Consider the following 20,732-nt stretch of genomic DNA (forward strand, 5'->3'; position numbering starts at 1 on the left):
AACTTCTAAGATACATAGTCATTTATTGAAGATGTCAGACATAGAGCTGTAGACCGTACTAGCTGTCCTTTAAGCATTACTGTAAGCATTACCATAGACTGACGGTACTGTACTACAATACTATAAGTACTAAGTACTACGTCCGGACAGAGTATGATGGAGAGTGGTACTCAACACACCCATCACAAATAACAAGTACATGCATGTTGCCTTGAGTACATCCCACCATCTAGTCGTATCATACAGTACTATAGATGTAAACAGCTCAGGTAAAACTTACGGGTTAATTCTCAGTACATTACCAATAGAATAAAGTAAGCAAATACAGTAAAGCAAGCAAGATATTAAATTGGTGGGAACCAAATGTTTAATATATTGGACAATACAATTAACCACTCGATTCTCACTACTTACAGTAGGAACAATACAATGACTAATGTGGCACATGCATAACCTGTAACTTCTTTGATTGAGAATAGACTGTAAACATGAACCATTTTTGTATACAGTGCAAACAAACCCCTTCATATATGTCACAGCATCTATGTCAATAAAAATAATTTTTCCTTGTATAACAGGGGATGCATAATAAACACAACACAAGTACAGTAGAGTAAGATTTTCAGTAATTAATATTATTATTGTAGAGATCCAACAGTATTCCGAATAAATGGATAACAGTACAGTAGGGATGCACCGGATCCAAATTTTTGGATCCGGCCGGAACCGGATTTTGACGGATAGTACGTGAAATCCGACCGGATAAAATCCGGCCGGAACCGGATTTTTTCATTACACAAAAGAAAATCATTAATAAGAAGTAGAAGTATGAAACAAGGAGCAAATCTTAGGTGAGGTATATGCATATTATAAAGAAGGTGAAATTAAGACCCCATTTATGAGATTAAATATGACTTAAAGTGGTGTAATCTACATTCTTTAATAAAATAACTACAATATTAAACTGATGAAGGCTGCAAGAAATGATTTCACTGCAAACTGTATTTGTTGTATACTGTATAGCTTCATATTATTACAGTAGTTGTATTGTTTTGGTTGATCTTTAGAAACAGTGGGTCAGACCATTGGGAAAATTAAATTAAACATGTTAAACCTAATTTTTCCTTACTTTGAATGTTTTTATTAATTTTTGGAAATAGTTTACATTGATTTAAGTTAATACCAACACCTTTTTAACGGATGATTTAGGCCAGATTTTGAAAAAGATCCGGAACCAGATAATTTCTCACTATCCGGCCGGATAGTCCGGCCGGACCGGATATCCGATGCATCCCTACAGTACAGTACTGTGTAATAAAGTAAAATGCAAAGTAATGAAGTAGTGATTCTCGTCAGCTGAATCTATGTGATACTTGTGCAAGATCCAGCAGCTTATAGCCATTGAACCTGTAGTGTACTTTACTGTATAGTATATCAACATGGCAACTGACAAAGTTTACATGATCTTCTATACACATTATTAATACATTGCACTTGCGTGACTGTCCAGTTAGGCCTATGGGCTCCACTTTGGTAACCATTACTTTAAAATAAATTATGACTTGATATAATTTTAGTACATAATCGATTCATAACAATTTTTTTCTGCATCAGATGTACTTGTAGGTAGGCTACTCTAAGTTGAAACCGATCTACAGATGGTCATTTTGTCAGCCTTAATGTACAGTAGGCCTACAGTATGAAGGCCTCTATGGAAAAGTCTATAAAGGCTACACAACATCATCCATAACGAGTAACACATTTGGCTCCCTATAATATTGGTCCTAACAGACGCTAACTCATCAGCATGTAAATCTGGACCGAACATGTCAATGAGGAGAATCGCAATAAAAAACAATGTTGTGCAGTACCAACCATGGATGGTCAAGTGACCACTGACCAGCTTCCTAGAAGCACTCAATTCTTAATCGTACTCATCGAATGTATACGTTTCATTCCAGTAACTTTTGTCATGTTTTTCATACATTCCTGGTGAAGCTACACTATATGCAAACAACAGAATTTAGCTAAGTGGTACATTTTTTGAAAACATTTTCATTAAATTGGGAAATTTTCTGTCAAACAATCGAACCGCAGCTGGACCACACAGAGCTTATCAGGACTGTACACAATGTATACAGAATGTGACACAGACAAGAGAAGCAGAAGACAGGATTCGTGGTTCCTTAGCAACCCAAGTCTCCTTGCCGTTTTTGTACATAAAATGCCGCTTAACATGATCTAGTGTCCGCTGCATGCAATCTATAAGACTTAAATTGGCAGTAGATGTTCAAATAGCAGTCAGGGTCCATACATGTACAGTATATCAAATCTTTTGTGAGACTAAACATAAATAATCATTCAATACGAAGCAATTATTCTCAGATGTATAAACCATAAAAACCTGTTACTCGTTAGGGTGGCGTTCAGTTGTCTACAGAATGCAAATCTCTTCGAACTGACAAATGGTAAAATACAGTAAGAACTCCAATTATCCGAACCCTGTTATCCAAAGCCCAGATTTTCCGGACTGGCAATTTGTTCATTCATAAAAAAAAGTCATACGACGTAACTTTGTGATCAGCTTTCAAATTCTTTGGACAAAGCAGGAATAATTTCGTTAATTTTTTCCTGTTATCCGAAGCCCAGATTTTCCACACCGGCAAATTGTTCATTCATAAAAAGTCATATTATGTACAACTTAACTTTGTCAACTTATGTAACGATCAGCTTTCAAATTCTTTTGACAAAGCAGGAATATTTTCATTAATTTCTCCATTTCCTTAAATCGAATAGATTATCATCTGGGCCTACTACATAAACAATCTGATTGTTGTTTATATCAAGATTTTTACTGGTTTACAGCTCAATTGTTATTTTCTGTTCACACACTTTTTTGACGATGACGATGACAACAATTTATTTCCAGCAATTGTGTACAGTACATGAATGTTTAAGAAAGTATAAACAAATATTTTGATATACAATACAATCTATAGAGAGACAGGTACAAAGAAAAAACATTCATCATGTTAATGGATATACCATATTTAAGCTTTACAAATGCATGGAAAAGGAGAAAAAAGATCGCAATGCTTATAGAATGTTTTCCCCGGGCCATTTGAAAATATATCCTGGAGAGCAATTGGTGAAAGGAAACAAAAAACTCTAAACCAAAAAATTAAATAGCATAAACCATGAACCTTCATTATGCTAGTGCTTGTGTGGTTAGCTGGCAGGCTATGGCATTTGATTATGCGATACTTGATTTGAGCATTTACGCCTTTCTACTGCCTACCAAGATTCATGTCTACGCCAGTTGAAATTCTAGCTGCAGCAAAAACTTTTGATGATATAGGATTTGTGCAAAGGCTCACTGTATGTGTAGCAATTATAGATTACAATATTCACACTTCATGACAATGCCAGGTTTATTTACTTGCAGTGTTTGCATCATTTTTACATTTTGTAATTATCAGAAGTCCCCTAATCCATGATTGTTCCAAAGAAATTTATGACAAATGAGGGTATTGACTTACACAATGAATAAGGAACCAGCTGTTAATTTGAAATTGCTTCAAACTGATTAGGGACTTTATGCACTACTAATCATGTGGGCAGAGTGGTGAGAGTACGCGGACTTTGGGCCTAACTTAATTCCGGGCTAGCTCAGCCTAATGAGGCCTAGTCTAACAAAGGTTACAGTACTGTAGTTGTTTAGGCTACCCTGGATTTTGGGAATCCCCACACAAACAATTTCGAAGGACTAGGCTACTGCTCCTTCGCATCTTTACTGCACTTCACAGTGATTTCTGTGGAATCGCATCCCAATTCCTTCGTCAGTAAAGTCATTAGCCTACAAAGGATTCAACAAGTATATAATTCCAACTTTGTATAGAGATTAGGCATAATTTGCAAATTGAATATTGTTTTACTAGCCTAACATTACAACTTTACGTGGTAACCATGTGTAGGCTAAGGAACGAACATGATCGCTGCGACGAGTAATTGATGATACCCTGGAAAATACTCACCGAACACAAACACTACGGGAGCATGTTTACTCGTCGATTTCAGGTCTGGAATGTCATTCCCGTGAATCCGTATGCTAACTTTAGGCCTACGATGAAAGAATCCTTTATCGGTATCATCTCCATTCCCTTCTGAGCTGTTGCCGCACCCCATTTTTGGAGAAAATCTTTCGGTACGGTTCCAACAGATTCGGCAGTGCGATGCTGTCCAAGTTCACATAGTATCCGAGTTATTAAAACCATACCGTACACAGTATAAAATACACGTACATATACAGCATGCGCGCCCCAATATCGTACAAGTTAATTTTCGTTACAGTAGAGCGCTATTTCGAAATAATTTGATCACAAAAACAGTAGCCAAGTCCATAATGACGGGACTGGGTGAGAAGAGTTTGGAGCGGAGTTGGGGTGGCCGGGTGGGGGTGGGGAAAGGGAATGGGGTCTCTTGTGAACCATTTCCCTAAACCTTAATTTCAAGCATAATTTTGATCTATAGAAGTGACATGGCCCTCTTACTATCGCTAGTGCATCTTTACATTTCGCCGATGTGTCTTACTTAGGCACGTTTATTTCTCAACAAATTTGTGGATCCAATCAAATGGGTGCATGAGTCACAATGAATAAAACCATAATTTAATCGGAGTTGATCGGAGTTAAAGATCTGCTTTATTGGCTCCAATTATAACACGCTATAGCTAGGAATGTTTTGTGAATACGTAATCGACCTACCAATGTCGTAAATCTACCTCAGGCTGTACAGTTAGCCTGCGTAGCTTCTTAAATCTTTGGGTAATTTCTGTGTGAAAAAAATATATATGTTCATGTCTATAGTGAAGTTAATCATACAGTGATCACACACATACAATCATACAAGAAAATATATGTGGCAAGCGTGGCAGACTAATTGGTAAAAAGAGGTCATTTACGACGAAGGCAGGTCGATTATGTAATCTCAAGAAACTTGTCCATGATAGTGTGCCATAGTTGGGGTCTATACAGCAGCCCTTTAAGAATACCAGAACTCAGATGGGGACATTAACACATGGAAGTTTTCCTTTGGCTTTAATTCCCAAAGTGAACCACATAACTTACATCTAAGTTTGAATTGATTGAGGAATACAGACTCCCTTTCCCCACCACCGTCCTCCTTTGAGGCAGTCTTGGTTTGAACAAATTAGCTAGACTGTACGTGCCCTTCTGTTTGAACATCCTTGTGTAGAACACCCAACCCCAATTAACCTAACTAAAATCTATATATATTGCTTTGAACATACCTGTGTAGAAACCACTGGCCAATAGATGTCTTGGGTTTTGTGCATTCCTGTGCAGAAACCCCCCCAGGAAGCTGTATGGATTTGAAACCTTAGGCCTCATGCCCTCAAAGGTAAGTTAATGTGTTGTTTGATGTTCCACACTATTTACAGTGGCATACACAAAGGGAGATCCTCCATCTTCAGCCGGCAGTGCATCAACGCCGGTGCCTTTCAATTATAAGGTCCCCAGTTCGAATCACTTGCGGCTTTGATAAACCAATGATGGCTTCTACACAAGTTCCTGCTTGCAGGAGGATCTAAAATACATACATCAGCCTGGGGAAGAACTTTCGGTCAGACTTTCTTTCTCCAAAAAATGTATAGACCTCTTTGATATGCCTTAAAACTAACCACTGAGGTCTAAGGTTTTTTTTGGGGAGGGGGGAAGGGGGGTGGGGTTTAACCCCAGATACCCTATATGGGCATTGCATTCAACACCCCCACCACACCACCCCTCTGATGTAACCTTTTCAATCCACCTATGGACTGTCCACAACAACTTTCATGCCTCTACAAAAATCAACCAATTGTAGCAAAATTTGATTTTGTTCCCTCCACTAATGCTATATGCATACCTGTCAACTCTCCCGGTTTTACCGGGAGACTCCTGGCTTTTACTCGAATCTCCCGGCCTCCCGGTTTCATATTCTATTCTCCCGGTTTTTCTATGTTCTACACTTGCGACATTTCTGAGAACAGCCAACAATTAGTCCTATGCTTAGTAATTCCCCACAGTAACGCTGAACAGGAAAGGCTATTCAGAGTAGTTCGCAAGAACAAGACAGTCGGTCAAGTCCCAAGCTTGATGGGACTCAATCTAGCATACTAGCCATGAAGTCACAGTACCTAGAGTCCAATGTTCCCTGTTTCAAATGGAAGCCTATACTAAAGAAACCCTGAAGAAAGCGAAGCGAGCTGCTGTAAACTACAACAAGAAACACTGATTGGATGATTCTCTCACTGTATTGCATAAGTAGACTATACTTATTTAGGAGTATTTAGGAGTGAAAATTACCAACCTCCCTATTTTCCCCTTGTTCTCCCTATTTTTTGGCTCTGAAAAATGTTATTCTCCCTATTTTGGGGTCAAACAGGTTGATAGGTCTGTATATGTACAAATCTATGGAAATAAAATCATATAGTGAACAAAATTCAAAACCTAAAATAAGAAAAGGACAAATAAATGACAAAGAGGCAGAAACAAGCCAGAAGGGTAATGGTTTGGTTTTTACTGTTTGTATTGCACTTATCCCTCACTACACCAGATTAAAACAATAAACTGATCGATAAATTAAATACATAAATTAAGTACTTTTAGAAACAACTCTTCATAACATAAACCTCAACATGGCAAACGAATACAGTACTATGTATAGACTTTCATCATATGAATATTCAATAAGTAAGAATAAATGTTAGTATTCTTTTCTTTTCCATTCCAAAAAATAGGACAAATCAAGAATGACTGAAGAAAATGAAATCGAACCTTCGAAAAAGATGAAGAAAGAGACAGAAAGAATGAAACAAGTTTAGAAAGAAAGAAATAAATCTGCTAATTAAGAGAAATTTTACATCTTTTCCAAACTCTAAATAAATAAATATGATTTATTTTCTTCATGTACAATTTTCCGCTTAAATTAAATCAAATAATCTTTTATGGAATACATGCTGTGGTTTATAAAGTTGTCATGCTGTGGTTACATAACATAAATCCAAATCAATAACAAAAGAATATATACTGCATTTCAGTGCATTATTTAGTTTCACAATTATCCTTAAATTCCTACTACTTTTGTTTGAAATCAGGTCGCCGGATTAATATTTTTAGGTTTGACACTGTACTTAAGCTGTTCAATTGTACTTAATATGGTCACTACCCCAAGTTTCAGGTATATATCAATTCGCTATTGATTGAGCCAATTGATATGAACTTAAGGTATAACTTGCTACACTTTGTCAAATTATTAAGGTTTAGGTTTATAAAACAGCAGCAGGAGAAGTACTTTATAATATCCGACGTTAGCCACTTGATATTAAGTTAAGCCATTCTTTGCCACATTATTAGTACTAATATCACTCCCAAGTGCACCTCATGCATTACAAGTCAATATTTTACAGTGACTGATTCTCTTCAGCTGAAATATTATTAATAGTATACATTATACACACTCCAATACTTTGTCTGTTATGTGTAACTGATAATGAGAGTACCTGTAACTATTATAAGTAGCATTAACTCACTGATAAATGTGGTCTAGTCTAACATTGTACATTATAATGGTACCTGCTCCTCTTCAACTATACAGGCTAGCCTGGGCAGGTCATATTACACATTTTCTTTATTTAATCATGAAAGTAAATCTTTGTTGAAAATGAAAGTGAAATATTCTTATTATTGATTGTATCAGGGGCAGCAATATATGTATTATGATGTATGCAGCAATATCTACAGCAATATCATATTGTAAATGTGTACAGTAATTTATGTATTGTAATGTGTACAGCAATACATGTATTGTAATGTGTACAATGATATATATATATATATATATTTATATATTGTAATTTATACAGCAATATATGTATTGCAATGTGTACAGTAATTTATGTATTGTCATATATACAGCAATACATGTATTGTAATGTGTACAATGATATATATATATATATATATATTGTAATTTATACAGCAATATATGTATTGCAATGTGTACAGTAATTTCTGTATTGTATAGCAATACATGTATTGTAATGTGTACAGTAATATATCACCAAAACAGAACTAGTATTGTTCGATACAGGTGACAAACGCCAATAGTGGAATTACGACCTTCCTTACTGGTTTCGAACCTCTGGACATACAATCAGCGCCCATAGCCTAGTTCTTAGGGATGTCCGCATATAAAGCGGGAGGCCCGGGTTCGAATCCCGGTGGAAGCTGGAATTTTTTTCACTGTTATGGATTTTACAACTCATTACGATTTCAATTATATTTATATATATATATATATATATATATTGTAATGTATACAGACATTTATGTATCGCAATGTATACAGCAATTCATGTATTGTTATGTAAACAGCGATTCATGTATTGTTATGAAAAACAGCAATTCATGTATTGTTATGTGTAAAGGCCAGTCGTTTACGCAAGGCACCAGTAAGACTACGTGCAAACTTTAAAGATGGCGACATGGTTTCTAGCAGGGTCTTGTGACAAGTGTAATCATTCCTAGAATCAGAAGAGGCTGATTAGTTGCCATATACACTGTTTGATATATACACTGTCCTCAGTGTAACTTTATCAATGTTTGCTACGTAATGTCTAACTATTACCTTTGAACATGGTACATCAAGGTCCCTACAAAAGAACTGATTCTAAAGAATTAGGTTAGTTAATGAAGTTTAATATTAAACCATAAAGAATACTGATATATACTGCAGCAATAAACTAACTGAATATTTGCAGCTGTATATGGATCTAATGGATACAGTCCCTAGTGTAGACATTAAACAGTCTGTCTTTGATGAGAGCTGCAAGTAAGCTTGTTTTATACAACACCTAATTGTATTCTGGTCATTTGATTGGTCAATTGCTCGTTGATTGCATGCAAAATCTGCTCTATTCCACTCTATGAAATTGAACCATGGGTTATACTCTTTTGGTAGCACTTTTTTCAATGGTAAGAGAGCAGAGAAACATGTCTGTTCAAAACAATCTGTTGCATGACTGCATTTTACCCATCTTAATATAATATGTTGCGCCTCGTTGAATGGAACAAATTACATCTTTCAACTCGTGAGATATTTGCACTATTGCACGAATGGAAACCATTCATTATTTGTATAATATTCCATGGCCTCTCTCTCCTCCACTAACGAAGACTGGCACAATGATGATGGCCCAGATCACAGTCCTTCCACTCTTGTTCTAATCATATGTAAATTACAATACCTATTGCGATGGATTTGTGGCATAGGTTAAATGTTTGTATTTGTGATAAAAAAGGACACAGAGTTACTGAACGTCTTAGCCATCTGCTGTGACCTTTCGTACTTTGTACTGTTCATTAACTCAGGTAGTTTGGGAGTCTGTACGCTGTATGTAAGCTGTATGAGTCTGTACGCTGCAAATATAAATGGATGCTTATATCCTGAGTAAACTTGGAAAAGGATGAAGATTGGAGAAAGGATGAAGAAAAGGATGAAGATTGGAGAAAACAGATGGGCATGGAGAATAAATATGATAAAAGGAAGTTAACCAAATCTATATATAATGCTAATGAAAGAAGAATGGTTATGATTTGCACTAACCCTGGGAATACAAATGTCCTAAAATACATGAATATGCAGTAGAAATGGTTCTAAGCTACTAGACTGTTGTGATAAATGAAAGAAAACATAGAAAAACATCAAATGTAGAATCATGAAATGAATAAATGAATGTAATCTAAGCATATACAGATACTGGAATAGAGACCAGAATGTTTTGAGGCAAATGTCAAACTTTAGGGATAAACAAGTTGATTTTAAGCATTTTTAAAATATCATTATATGACAAATGTGGAACAGAAGGATAAATCAAATAATACCATCTGAGAATCACCGAGAAATGGAATACAGAGTCTACTTAAATCTAAAATAGAAGATTTCTTTGGAAGAAACTTATAATGCTACAACCATGTGGAGTCTACTGTGATGATTAATACAATACTAACATACCTATGACATTGCTAGTTGATATTTATCCTCAAGGCTCCATCTGTCCAGTTGTATACAAACTTATAATGCTACAACCATGTGGAGTCTACTGTGATGATTAATACAATACTAACATACCTATGACATTGCTAGTTGATATTTATCCTCAAGGCTCCATCTGTCCAGTTGTATACAAACTTATAATGCTACAACCATGTGGAGTCTACTGTGATGATTAATACAAACTAACATACCTATGACATTGCTAGTTGATATTTATACTCAAGGTTCCATCTGTCCAGTTGTATACAAACTTATAATGCTACAACCATGTGGAGTCTACTGTGATGATTAATACAAACTAACATACCTATGACATTGCTAGTTGATATTTACACTCAAGGTTCCATCTGTCCAGTTGTATACAAACTTATAATGCTACAACCATGTGGAGTCTACTGTGATGATTAATACAAACTAACATACCTATGACATTGCTAGTTGATATTTATACGCAAGGTTCCATCTGTCCAGTTGTATACAACCTTATAATGCTACAACCATGTGGAGTCTACTGTGATGATTAATACAATACTAACATACCTATGACATTGCCAGTTGATATTTATACGCAAGGCTCCATCTGTCCAGTTGTATACAACCTTATAATGCTACAACCATGTGGAGTCTACTGTGATGATTAATACAATACTAACATTCCTATGACATTGCCAGTTGATATTTATCCTCAAGGCTCCATCTGTCCAGTTGTATACAACCTTATAATGCTACAACCATGTGGAGTCATCTGTGATGATTAATACAATTTGATGTATTTTTATGCAGATATAATATGCTCACTCTTTACATAACATTTCTAAACTTTAGCCATCATTTTAAGATAAAATGCAGAGAACTTTGTGAAATCTTGTACTTGGACTGGAATGAATAGCTTGTACTGTGTCTGCACTTGAAAGGAAAATAACATTGTATCTACAATAACTGAACTCCCTGCATAGAAGAGAGTATAAAGAATATTTCCCACACCTCTCCCTCCACCTTCAGAAAGTGGAATAGGAGGGAAGGGGAGGGGAGGGTAGGGGAGGTAGGGGAGGTAAGGGGAGGGGAGGGGAGGAAAGGGGAGGGGAGGGAAGGGCAGGAGGGATTGGGATTATATTACCCTTAAAAGCAGACATAAGTTTACTAACAAAGCAAACTATTTAGTCTGTATTCCCAACAGAAGACTTGCTTAAATTAACACAAAAATATTTGTCATATTTAGATATTGTACTGACCAATCAGAAATCTGCTTATCCCTTAAATCCACCAATGGGATGAGACCAACAACATGAAGAAAGCTTGACAAAAACTGAAAACGATAAATGGAAGCCCCTTGCTTTAAGCTTAAAATGCTAATATTTCTTTTCTACTATCAAAGACCAGTTCTCTTTTGTTTTCAATAATTTAATTTAAAGTTTCAATACTATGTGTAATTCGGAATGTCTCTAGTATGTCTACAGATTTATGCTGTGTGCTCTTATGTTAACATTGTCTGTGTGAGACACTCTATCACATGTTAGATGGATTTATTCAGCTATGAAACCATAACCTTATGACAAAATGTGAATGATTCTTTGCCTGTATTAAACCAGGATATCACATTTAGTTAAAGAACCATGCATATTCATGAGGTGAAGAAGTATGTACATTATATGCTTCAGTTGTTACAGATCCATTTTAACATGCTGGTCTACTAATCCTATCGGATTAAGCTTTTTAGCAGCCATGATCCACCCATCTGATCCCTAATCTGATCCCATGGCTTGATCCCTGATATACTGTCATCACCTCCTGATCCAATCAGAACAAGGAAGAGACTGACTTTTCAGAAGGCATCCTTTATGGCAGTGAACTGCTTGACAGCGAGGTCCGCAGGCAGATGGAATTTCAGTTCGTTGAGTTTATCAAGAATCTGAAGCACACTGTCAAACTCTACAGAGAAAAAGAACAGTGAAAAGAAATCATGATACATGTCAAAATAAAAGTTTAAGACTCTGATTGATTGGTTGAAATGAATTACCTACCTTACTGCTTAGTAGTCATGTAGGAATATGTGACTTACTTGATGCAGCCATGTATTTATAAGTAGTATAGTAATTGATACAGACTAAGTCATATGTACCTTACTTAAAACAGCCATTTAATAATAAGTATCTCACTTGATACAGCCTTGTATTCACAAGTACTTGATACAGTAATGTAGTCATAAGTATCTTACTAAGACAGTCAAGAAGGAATGGGTATACTTACTCCAGGAAGGTTGGTAGAAGTAAGAATCATACTCGATACACTCAAGTAGTATTAAGTACCATACTTGATATATCCATGTTGTAATAAGAATATTACTTGATACAGTTTTGTAGTCATAAGTAACTTACTTAGTACACTAATGTAATAATGAGTATTTGTACTTGATACACACACGTAGTAATATTAATTAGGACTTCATACAGAAATGAGTATTGTACTTGAGTAATATGCAGTAATATGTTTGTTACTTGATACAGTATTTTAGTAATAGGTAACTTACTTGATGTAGACATGTAACTCCATGATAAGTAATTATTCTCTATCAGGTACTTGACAGAGTCTTGCAGTAATATATATGTTACTTGATACAGTCTTTTAGTTATAGGTAACTTATTGATGTAGACATGTAACTCCATGATAAGTAATTATTCTCTATCAGGTACTTGACAGTCTTGCAGTAATATGTATGTTACTTGATACAGTCTTTTAGTAATAGGTAACTTACTTGATGTAGACATGTAACTCCATGATACGTAATTATTCTCTATCAGGTACTTGGTCTTGTAGAGGTGTTTACACCAGACTGACAACTTCCTTTGACTGAATAATACAAGGAGGAAATGTTTGACATAAGTAAAACAAAATCACACAAACGCAGCAAACTATTGTACTGACCTCTGACACACTAATTGTTTACAAATGATACGAAAAATGTGGAATTAAAAAAGCATTGAAGCAAAACATGTGATGGAAGGTTATTACCTATCAGTACTGCAATCATATATCTAATTGATGTAAGCTTGATGATTAAATATTAATAATCAAGAACATTTTCTGGTGTTAATATAACACAGGTGTTCTGTAGATATAATATGTACATTACCTATATTGTATTTTATTCTACAGTTTTACTACATATTATGTGTCATATATTTTTTTACTGTTACATAGCCTTTTAGAGCACTTTTGTGGATTTTATGCTTCATAAAATAAATTATTATTATTATTATTATTATACTTTGCTGTTTAGTTATAGCTCATGTAGGTATGTTTATTATACAATGCTGTTTAGCTACTGTTCATGTTTATTATACTATGCTGTTTTGTTACTGTTCATGTAGATATGACATGCTCATTACAGCGTGTTCTACAACTCACTTCAGGGCTTCACAGAAGAGGGCCTTGAACCTGGACTGTGTGCTCGTTCTTACAGTTTTACAACTCACTTCAGTGCTTCACAGATCAGGGCCTTAACCCCAGACTCTGTGCTTATTCTTAATATTTTACAACTCACTTCAGGGCTTCACAGATCAGGGCCTTCAACCTAGACTCTGTGCTCATTCTTACAGTTTTACAACTCACTTCAGGGCTTCACAGATCCGGGTCTTGAACCTAGACTCTATGCTCGTTCTTACTGTTACATAACTCACTTCAGTGCTTCACAGATCAGGGCCTTGACCCTAGACTCTGTGCTCATTCTTACAGTTTTACAACTCACTTCAGGGCTTCACAGATCAGGGCCTTGAACCTGGACTCCGGGCTTCTCTTCAGAGGGTTGTGAGATTCCTCTATTGCATGAATCGTTGCCAGTAGAATCTGACGGGAGGTAATAGCAGTCCCACCGACAATGTTCAGATCAAATGCCTGGGAGAGACACCTTGCTGGAGACTCGGAAAACTCTTTCCCATGCTGTATAAAAGATAAAACACACGACAAGATCCTAATGAAAAGATGGAAGATTGCTGAACTGAGAAGATGACAAACACCATCAAAGAGGATTGAATTGTTCTGAAGGCACCAATCACCTATACAGTTAATTCAAATTAAAAAGTATGGCTTTGGTTTATGTTAACAAAATAGATGATTTTACCTCAAAACTAGGAGATTACCTCACAATTACCCCATCATCACACTCATTTTTTCTGATAATCCATTGACCCCCTCACCCTTTCCACCATGCCAGTGTACCCCTCACCCTCTCCACTATGCCACTGCTCCTCTCACCCTCTCAACCATGCCACTAACCCCCTCACCCTCTCCACCATGCCACTGTTCCCCCTTACTCTCTCACCATGCCACTGACCCCTCACCCTCTCCACCATGCTATGTTCGCCTCAAACTCTCCACCATGCCACTGTTCCCCTCACCCTCTCCACCATGCTATGTTCCCCTCACCCTCTCCACCTTGTTCCCTGACTCCATCATGTACTTTCTATAATAATGCACAATTAGGACTAACCTTTATCTGGAAGTACCTTTCAAAGATATCCCAAGCATGAGGTTTGGGGCTGTTAGTCCTGACTTGAGGTGAAAGACAGGCTGTGATAGGAGTCATTAATACCCTGCTACCGCTGGTCTATCAGAGAGAACAACAAAGATAATAAAAACACATAACACAACCTACAACACATCATCCTACAACATCTCAGGTTACAGGACAATTTGTTCATCTCCAGAAGGCAGCTATAAATTATATACATCATCCTACAACATCTCAGGTTACAGGACAATTTGTTCATCTCCAGAAGGCAGCTATAAATTATATACATCATCCTACAACATCTCAGGTTACAAGACAATTTGTTAATCCCCAAAAGGCATCTATAAATTTATCAAACACTGATATCAAAATTCTGAGCTGTCATTTCAGTTTACTTCAGAGTGAGCTTAAAGAATGAGAGTGATAGTTGAATGTCTTGTTGGAATAACCTGTCACCGAGACGACGCTGAATGATTGCTGAGCATGGATGTTTTAACCCGTTTATTTTGCACACATGGTTCAACAGGACCACAGTGAAAACTATAAGTAAAAATATCAAAACATTAATATACAAACATTGGTGAAACAAACACATGAATTTGCACCAATGACTGTATATTAATGTTTTGATATCATCGCAATGAATGTACATGGTATGTTTCCTACCACAACTTTGCACACTACAAACAGAGCGCTTGTCACAATCGCTAGTGTTATGAGAGGCACGAAGGCAGTTATGACACAGCTTATGATAAACTACAACAACCTCTTCTAAGTTGATCTTAACTTACCTTAACCAGACCAAACTCAAAGAAATGTTTCAAGATTGGAGCAAATTCCCTCCGGACTGTGATTGTGACATCATCTAATGGACGGCTAACTGGACTCTGAGAATCAAATCAACATGTGAAACAGATGAAACTTTACGCCACGATAACAGTACAAAATGGTCAGATTGGGGGACTGGGGGGGGGGGGGTATAAAGGGGACAGGGTGAGGCTGAGGAGGATGAAAAGTGGGCTTTGGGAGGACATTAGTTCTCATTCCAGAGGTAGGAGGAGCACTAAAAGCATGAAGATGTCATGACAGACACGTAGTGTTATCTCATTACATTTTATATCTGTTTTCCTGGACACTGGACAGATCAGTCGAGATTAGTCCAAGTTTCATTTAAAGGGTGTGAAGACTGGCGCAGAAAGAAATGTCTAATGCCGGTAATTTGACCTAGTTTTGAATGAGGTGTAACAGAAGTGTTAAACACCACCATCGATCCCAGAAAATACACACACAGCTTGCTACCGTCGGTAATTAGACACTAGTGTACAGTCAGTACATACAGCTGCGGTCAATACCCACAACACAGTATACAAACGATACAGCGATGGACATCTCAGGTCCAGCTAAAGATAACAATTAAGGTATCACATTTCATTACTGTCTGCATTTTGTAGCGACACGAACAAAACGTCACTTGCAAGCAACGGAAAGTTAACTTTTTCAGATGGCCACACGCGGTTTGGGGCAAGTCTTCAATGCCTTTAAGGAGACCAGTGACTTACATCTGAGTCATCGCTGGAGTAGTCTTCATCTACTCCCATCATCTCTCTCTGCCTCTGTCTCTCCTTCCGTATCAGTGACACTACTACTTTATCCAGCTTCTGCAACATAGTTCTGAAGGTATAAACATTACAGCACTGGCAGGTTATCTTTCCTTTCAGTGAAATATAAATATATAATAATATAAATATAATAAATACCATATATTAAACTGCTGTTATCATGAAATAAAACATGCTCGAGAGCACTGTACAAAAGAACCAATACCTGGAATATAAAATTACCAAACTTAAGAAAACCTTAAAGTAATAACAACAGCAATAAAAGTAAAAAATGATAAAAGACACTTTTTAGGTAACCATACTGCTTAAAGAAATATTCCTCAAGTGTTGAACTTTCCTCTCCTCTAAACAAGTAGTTTTTTTTTACTCACGATGAGACCAAAGAGCCATTCAAGTATCCTGCCAAACCACAGTTAACACAATCTATCTGACTACCCAGCAATATAAATCCTTAGTGAATTGGTAAGAAACATGTCCAGGTATGAGAGGTGGTCAATTTAAGTTGATTCACAAACTTCCTGCTGGGATCAGAACTATTTAACTTGACCCATCAAAACAAGATTGCTATCCCTACCACTAAAATGGTAAGACTCCTGCATAAAAAGGAAAATTTGTCTATCAAAGTCAATACATAAATTTCCTCTGGTTCCTAGTGGTCTGCTGTAAAATAAATCTTGTCCTCCCCCCTCTCTCTCCCCTACCATGAATTGGTTTGGCACATGTAGCTAGTAGAGGTAGGGGAATCAGCTTGAGCTATTCATTTCCATATGGTACTCGGTCTTTATTAACTCCTTTGCAGTGACCTGGCATGTGCTGATTGACACAATATATGACTTATCCACATTTCTCTGCAAACTTTACAACACAGGTCTTGTATCTACAGGTCGTCTGAGAATTGAATATATGTGACTCTAAGATTAATGCACCGTAAACCTTCAATACGTGTTAGCTCAGTGGTTAACGCTGGTGCGTTTCAATCATAAGGTCCCGAGTTTGAGTCACTCCAAGATTAATGTATGTCGTCCAGTTACAGAGTTGCTGACAATTGACATTTCCAAATCATGGACTTTAAATATGAATGTAAGAGACTGACTTCGGTCAGCTTGTGGCTTTGATAAGCCAATGAGGCTTCTTCGCGAGTTCCTGCTTGCAGGAGGATCTAATATACATACATAAAACTGATCAATATTTTCTTACTGAAATTCTGAATCATTTTTCTTTGGTTGTTTTCTTTCTTTCATCCTGTCTGTCCCACATCCTAGCTGTTGGACAGCTATATACTGCAGCACTGATAATGCCTTCTTCATGGCCGAGATGTTAGCATCTCTCTCCTGTGATGTGACGGGAAATGATATACACATCATATCAACTCAATTCATATCACATCATACCACATGAGACTACATAAACATTGCACCATAGCATAAAATATAGTAACACATCATGTCATACTTTCCTAGCATATGGTATCACACTGTGTCACATGATAAATGATTACATCACACAAGATATATTGTCTTGTCATATCACGTCACATTGTGTAATATTATACCACATGCAGGGATGTGCCCAGGATTTCCTGAGTGCCGGGTATACTGATCGCCGTTCGAGTTTTGAAGGTGCTCAGATGCCAAATGCTGGCACTTGTGTAGCTTTTTAAGCACAAACAGAAGTACTTGTTTTGCTAACAATTTACATTTTTAAATTTTCTTTTAGTGAAATATATTACGTACCTGGTAAAAGTTAGTTTGTTTCAAAGAGATTTTGCAAGGGAATGATTGAGAGCCGTAAGTAAGTTTTCTTGCATGCGTAACTGATGCATTATTAGTCTGTATGATTTTGGCATAGGCTAGGCCAAATTTATGTAGAATATATTGTTAGGAATGTCGGGATTTTAGACGTAAATAGTGCTGGGCGGGATTCACGATTTTTAAGACAGTGCTGGGCGGTAAGTTTTGGTGCTGGGCGGGGCCGCCCAGCGTGGGCACATCCCTAAGATATCACATATCACATATCCCTAAGATATCACATATCACATGGCATGTCAAACCTTACTCCATCATATCATATTTGATATGTGATTCTATATTATCATATCATATTGATATATCACAGAATATCAGATTGTGTCACATGATAACTATATCATATATTTCATCACATCTTGTCAAACTTAATGACATCACATCATACCAACTTAAATGTCATTCCACATCATTATGTTCCATCATATCACATCATACAATATCTCAAATTCTATTTTCGTGTGGAATCAAACCAATGTAAATGTCATATTTTATCATATCATGACACATCATGTCACAACCCATTACAAATCCCATTCAATCACATCATATCATATCATATCTATTCCTATCACATCACAATATTTTGTCATACCTTTTTCTCCTGCTCTGTCCAGGTACGTCCCTGTTCCTTATTTCCACAATCTTGAGACGATCCCATCTGTCGATGAACAATACTATATTCCATCATATCATATTTTTTGTGTCAAATCACATTAATTGCATAAATGCCACAATAAATCCTACCATATCACTCCATATCAAAACCAATTCACATCACATCATATCTGCCCTGGTATGATCAGCTTCCTAAGATGATCTTATCTAAAACCTAGATCAAAGGAGCAATTCAAGGAAATTAATTACATTTGACTGAACCATAATATATGAAATTAAAATAAAACTAGATATATCATACCCATACCTTCCTTGTAATAACAAGGTTATAGAAGTGTCTCTATGGCATGTAGGTTCTATTATAATCACAGTATTATGATAACAAAGATGAAAACTTCGCCACGTAGACAAGAATTTGTAACAATTCTGGAAAGACCTTGCAGACATGTTCATTACGAATGTATTGAGCAATACTTACGGGGCCATGTACAGGGCATGTACAGGCATGGCCCAAAGGCCCAGGGGATTGGGCTTCCCCCTGGAGGAATGAGATGAACCTCTCAAGGTCACAGATTTGATTCTTCAACTGAGTAATCACTTGACCTTTGACTCGGGCAGGATTAACAATCTGTAAAGAAGAAAAATGGTCGAAGTCAAACACAGAGACATTTATGTGAAAGACAAAGGGGGTGGGAGGGAGATAGATGGGGGTGAACAGGAAAGAGGAGCAAGAGTCATTGGACGGGGGACTTAATTTCATTCATTGCTAAGTCATCATGATACATCTACTAAAGTGATGGGGGGAGGGGGGGGGAAGGCCATTCTTTCTTCATTTCAGAGATTACTTCCAACAAGTCTACCATGAGGACTATGGTCATGTAGTTTAATTACTATATATATATTGTATGCATACTTCATATTGCCTTCTATATGATAAACACACATTGTACAGTGACATTGCAGTGACACTGGGCACACTTCTATAAATGATAAACACACATTGTACAGTGACATTGCAGTGACACTGGGCACACTTCTATAAATGATAAACACACATTGTACAGTGACATTGCAGTGACACTGGGCACACTTCTATAAATGATAAACATACATTGTACAGTGACATTGCAGTGACACTGTGCACACACACTGCTGATTGAGTACCTTGCCGATTGCACTGTCCACCAGGTTCTTGAGTTCATCTGTGCTCATGTTCTCATAGTCTTCAAGTTGCATATCCAGCTTTGCCTGAAGTTCTTCTATGATAGCCTTCTGTTTCTCCATCAGTACTGTGTGAGGCACAATACCAGTCCCTTCCTGTGCAGAGAGAGAACTTTCCGGTTAAATACAACCAAAAATATCAACAGAAAAGCCATAAAAAGTAAGACTAACCAATTATAAGAAACTTGTGTGAGAAGGCAGAAACACATTTGGTGTTTAATACTCACCTGGCAGATTCATTATTAGTCAGGAATTAATCTCAACATTGAAAACAACATCTTGGAGGTTAGTCAACTACCTGGTATAAATGGTTAGTCACAAACCATCTCTACATTAATACACACACTAATAGTTTAACTGACTAACCTGGTATAAATGGTTAGTCAGAAATCATCTCTACATTAATAAACACACTAATAGTTTAACTGACTAACCTGGTATAAATGGTTAGTCAGAAACCATCTCTACATTAATAAACACCCTGGTAGTTTAACTGACTAACCTGGTATAAATGGTTAGTCACAAACCATCTCTACATTAATAAACACACCAGTAGTTTAACTGACTAACCTGGTATAAATGGTTAGTCACAAACCATCTCTACATTAATAAACACACTAATAGTATGACTGACTAACCTGGTATAAATGGTTAGTCAGAAACCATCTCTTCATTAATAAACACACTAATAGTATGACTGACTAACCTGGTATAAATGGTTAATCACAACCATAATAAACACACTAGTAGTTTAATTGACTGACCTGGTATAAATGGTTAGTCACAAACCATCTCTACATTAATAAACACACTAATAGTATGACTGACTAACCTGGTATAAATGGTTAG

The 20,732-nt window shown here is 36.7% G+C and overlaps 2 protein-coding genes across 4 annotated transcripts in view; both read right to left on the bottom strand.

Moving 5' to 3' along the window:
• The window catches only part of LOC139983104 (uncharacterized), a 41,061-nt gene extending 36,786 nt beyond the window's left edge, over nt 1-4,275 (bottom strand). For both annotated transcript variants that reach the window (XR_011798506.1, XM_071996462.1), the window contains exon 1: nt 4,035-4,275. Coding sequence is in view for 1 of the 2 variants with exons in the window: in XM_071996462.1 (XP_071852563.1) it covers nt 4,035-4,185 (151 nt within the window). In the remaining variant the exon portion in view is untranslated. The remainder of the gene's footprint in view (nt 1-4,034) is intronic.
• A 2,292-nt stretch (nt 4,276-6,567) lies between these two features.
• LOC139982787 (RUN domain-containing protein 1-like) overlaps nt 6,568-20,732 on the bottom strand; it is a 35,114-nt gene continuing 20,949 nt past the window's right edge. For both annotated transcript variants that reach the window (XM_071995885.1, XM_071995884.1), the window contains exons 6-15: nt 19,827-19,979; nt 19,141-19,290; nt 18,640-18,705; nt 17,437-17,570; nt 16,180-16,291; nt 15,412-15,507; nt 14,600-14,716; nt 13,859-14,049; nt 12,866-12,960; nt 6,568-12,042 (exon numbers count right to left, since the gene is read on the bottom strand). In XM_071995885.1, coding sequence (XP_071851986.1) covers nt 11,936-12,042; nt 12,866-12,960; nt 13,859-14,049; nt 14,600-14,716; nt 15,412-15,507; nt 16,180-16,291; nt 17,437-17,570; nt 18,640-18,705; nt 19,141-19,290; nt 19,827-19,979 — 1,221 coding nt within the window. In that variant the 3' untranslated portion in view covers nt 6,568-11,935. The remainder of the gene's footprint in view (nt 12,043-12,865; nt 12,961-13,858; nt 14,050-14,599; nt 14,717-15,411; nt 15,508-16,179; nt 16,292-17,436; nt 17,571-18,639; nt 18,706-19,140; nt 19,291-19,826; nt 19,980-20,732) is intronic.

Source organism: Apostichopus japonicus, chromosome 16, assembly GCF_037975245.1.
Source record: "Apostichopus japonicus isolate 1M-3 chromosome 16, ASM3797524v1, whole genome shotgun sequence".
NCBI lineage: Eukaryota > Metazoa > Echinodermata > Holothuroidea > Aspidochirotida > Stichopodidae > Apostichopus > Apostichopus japonicus.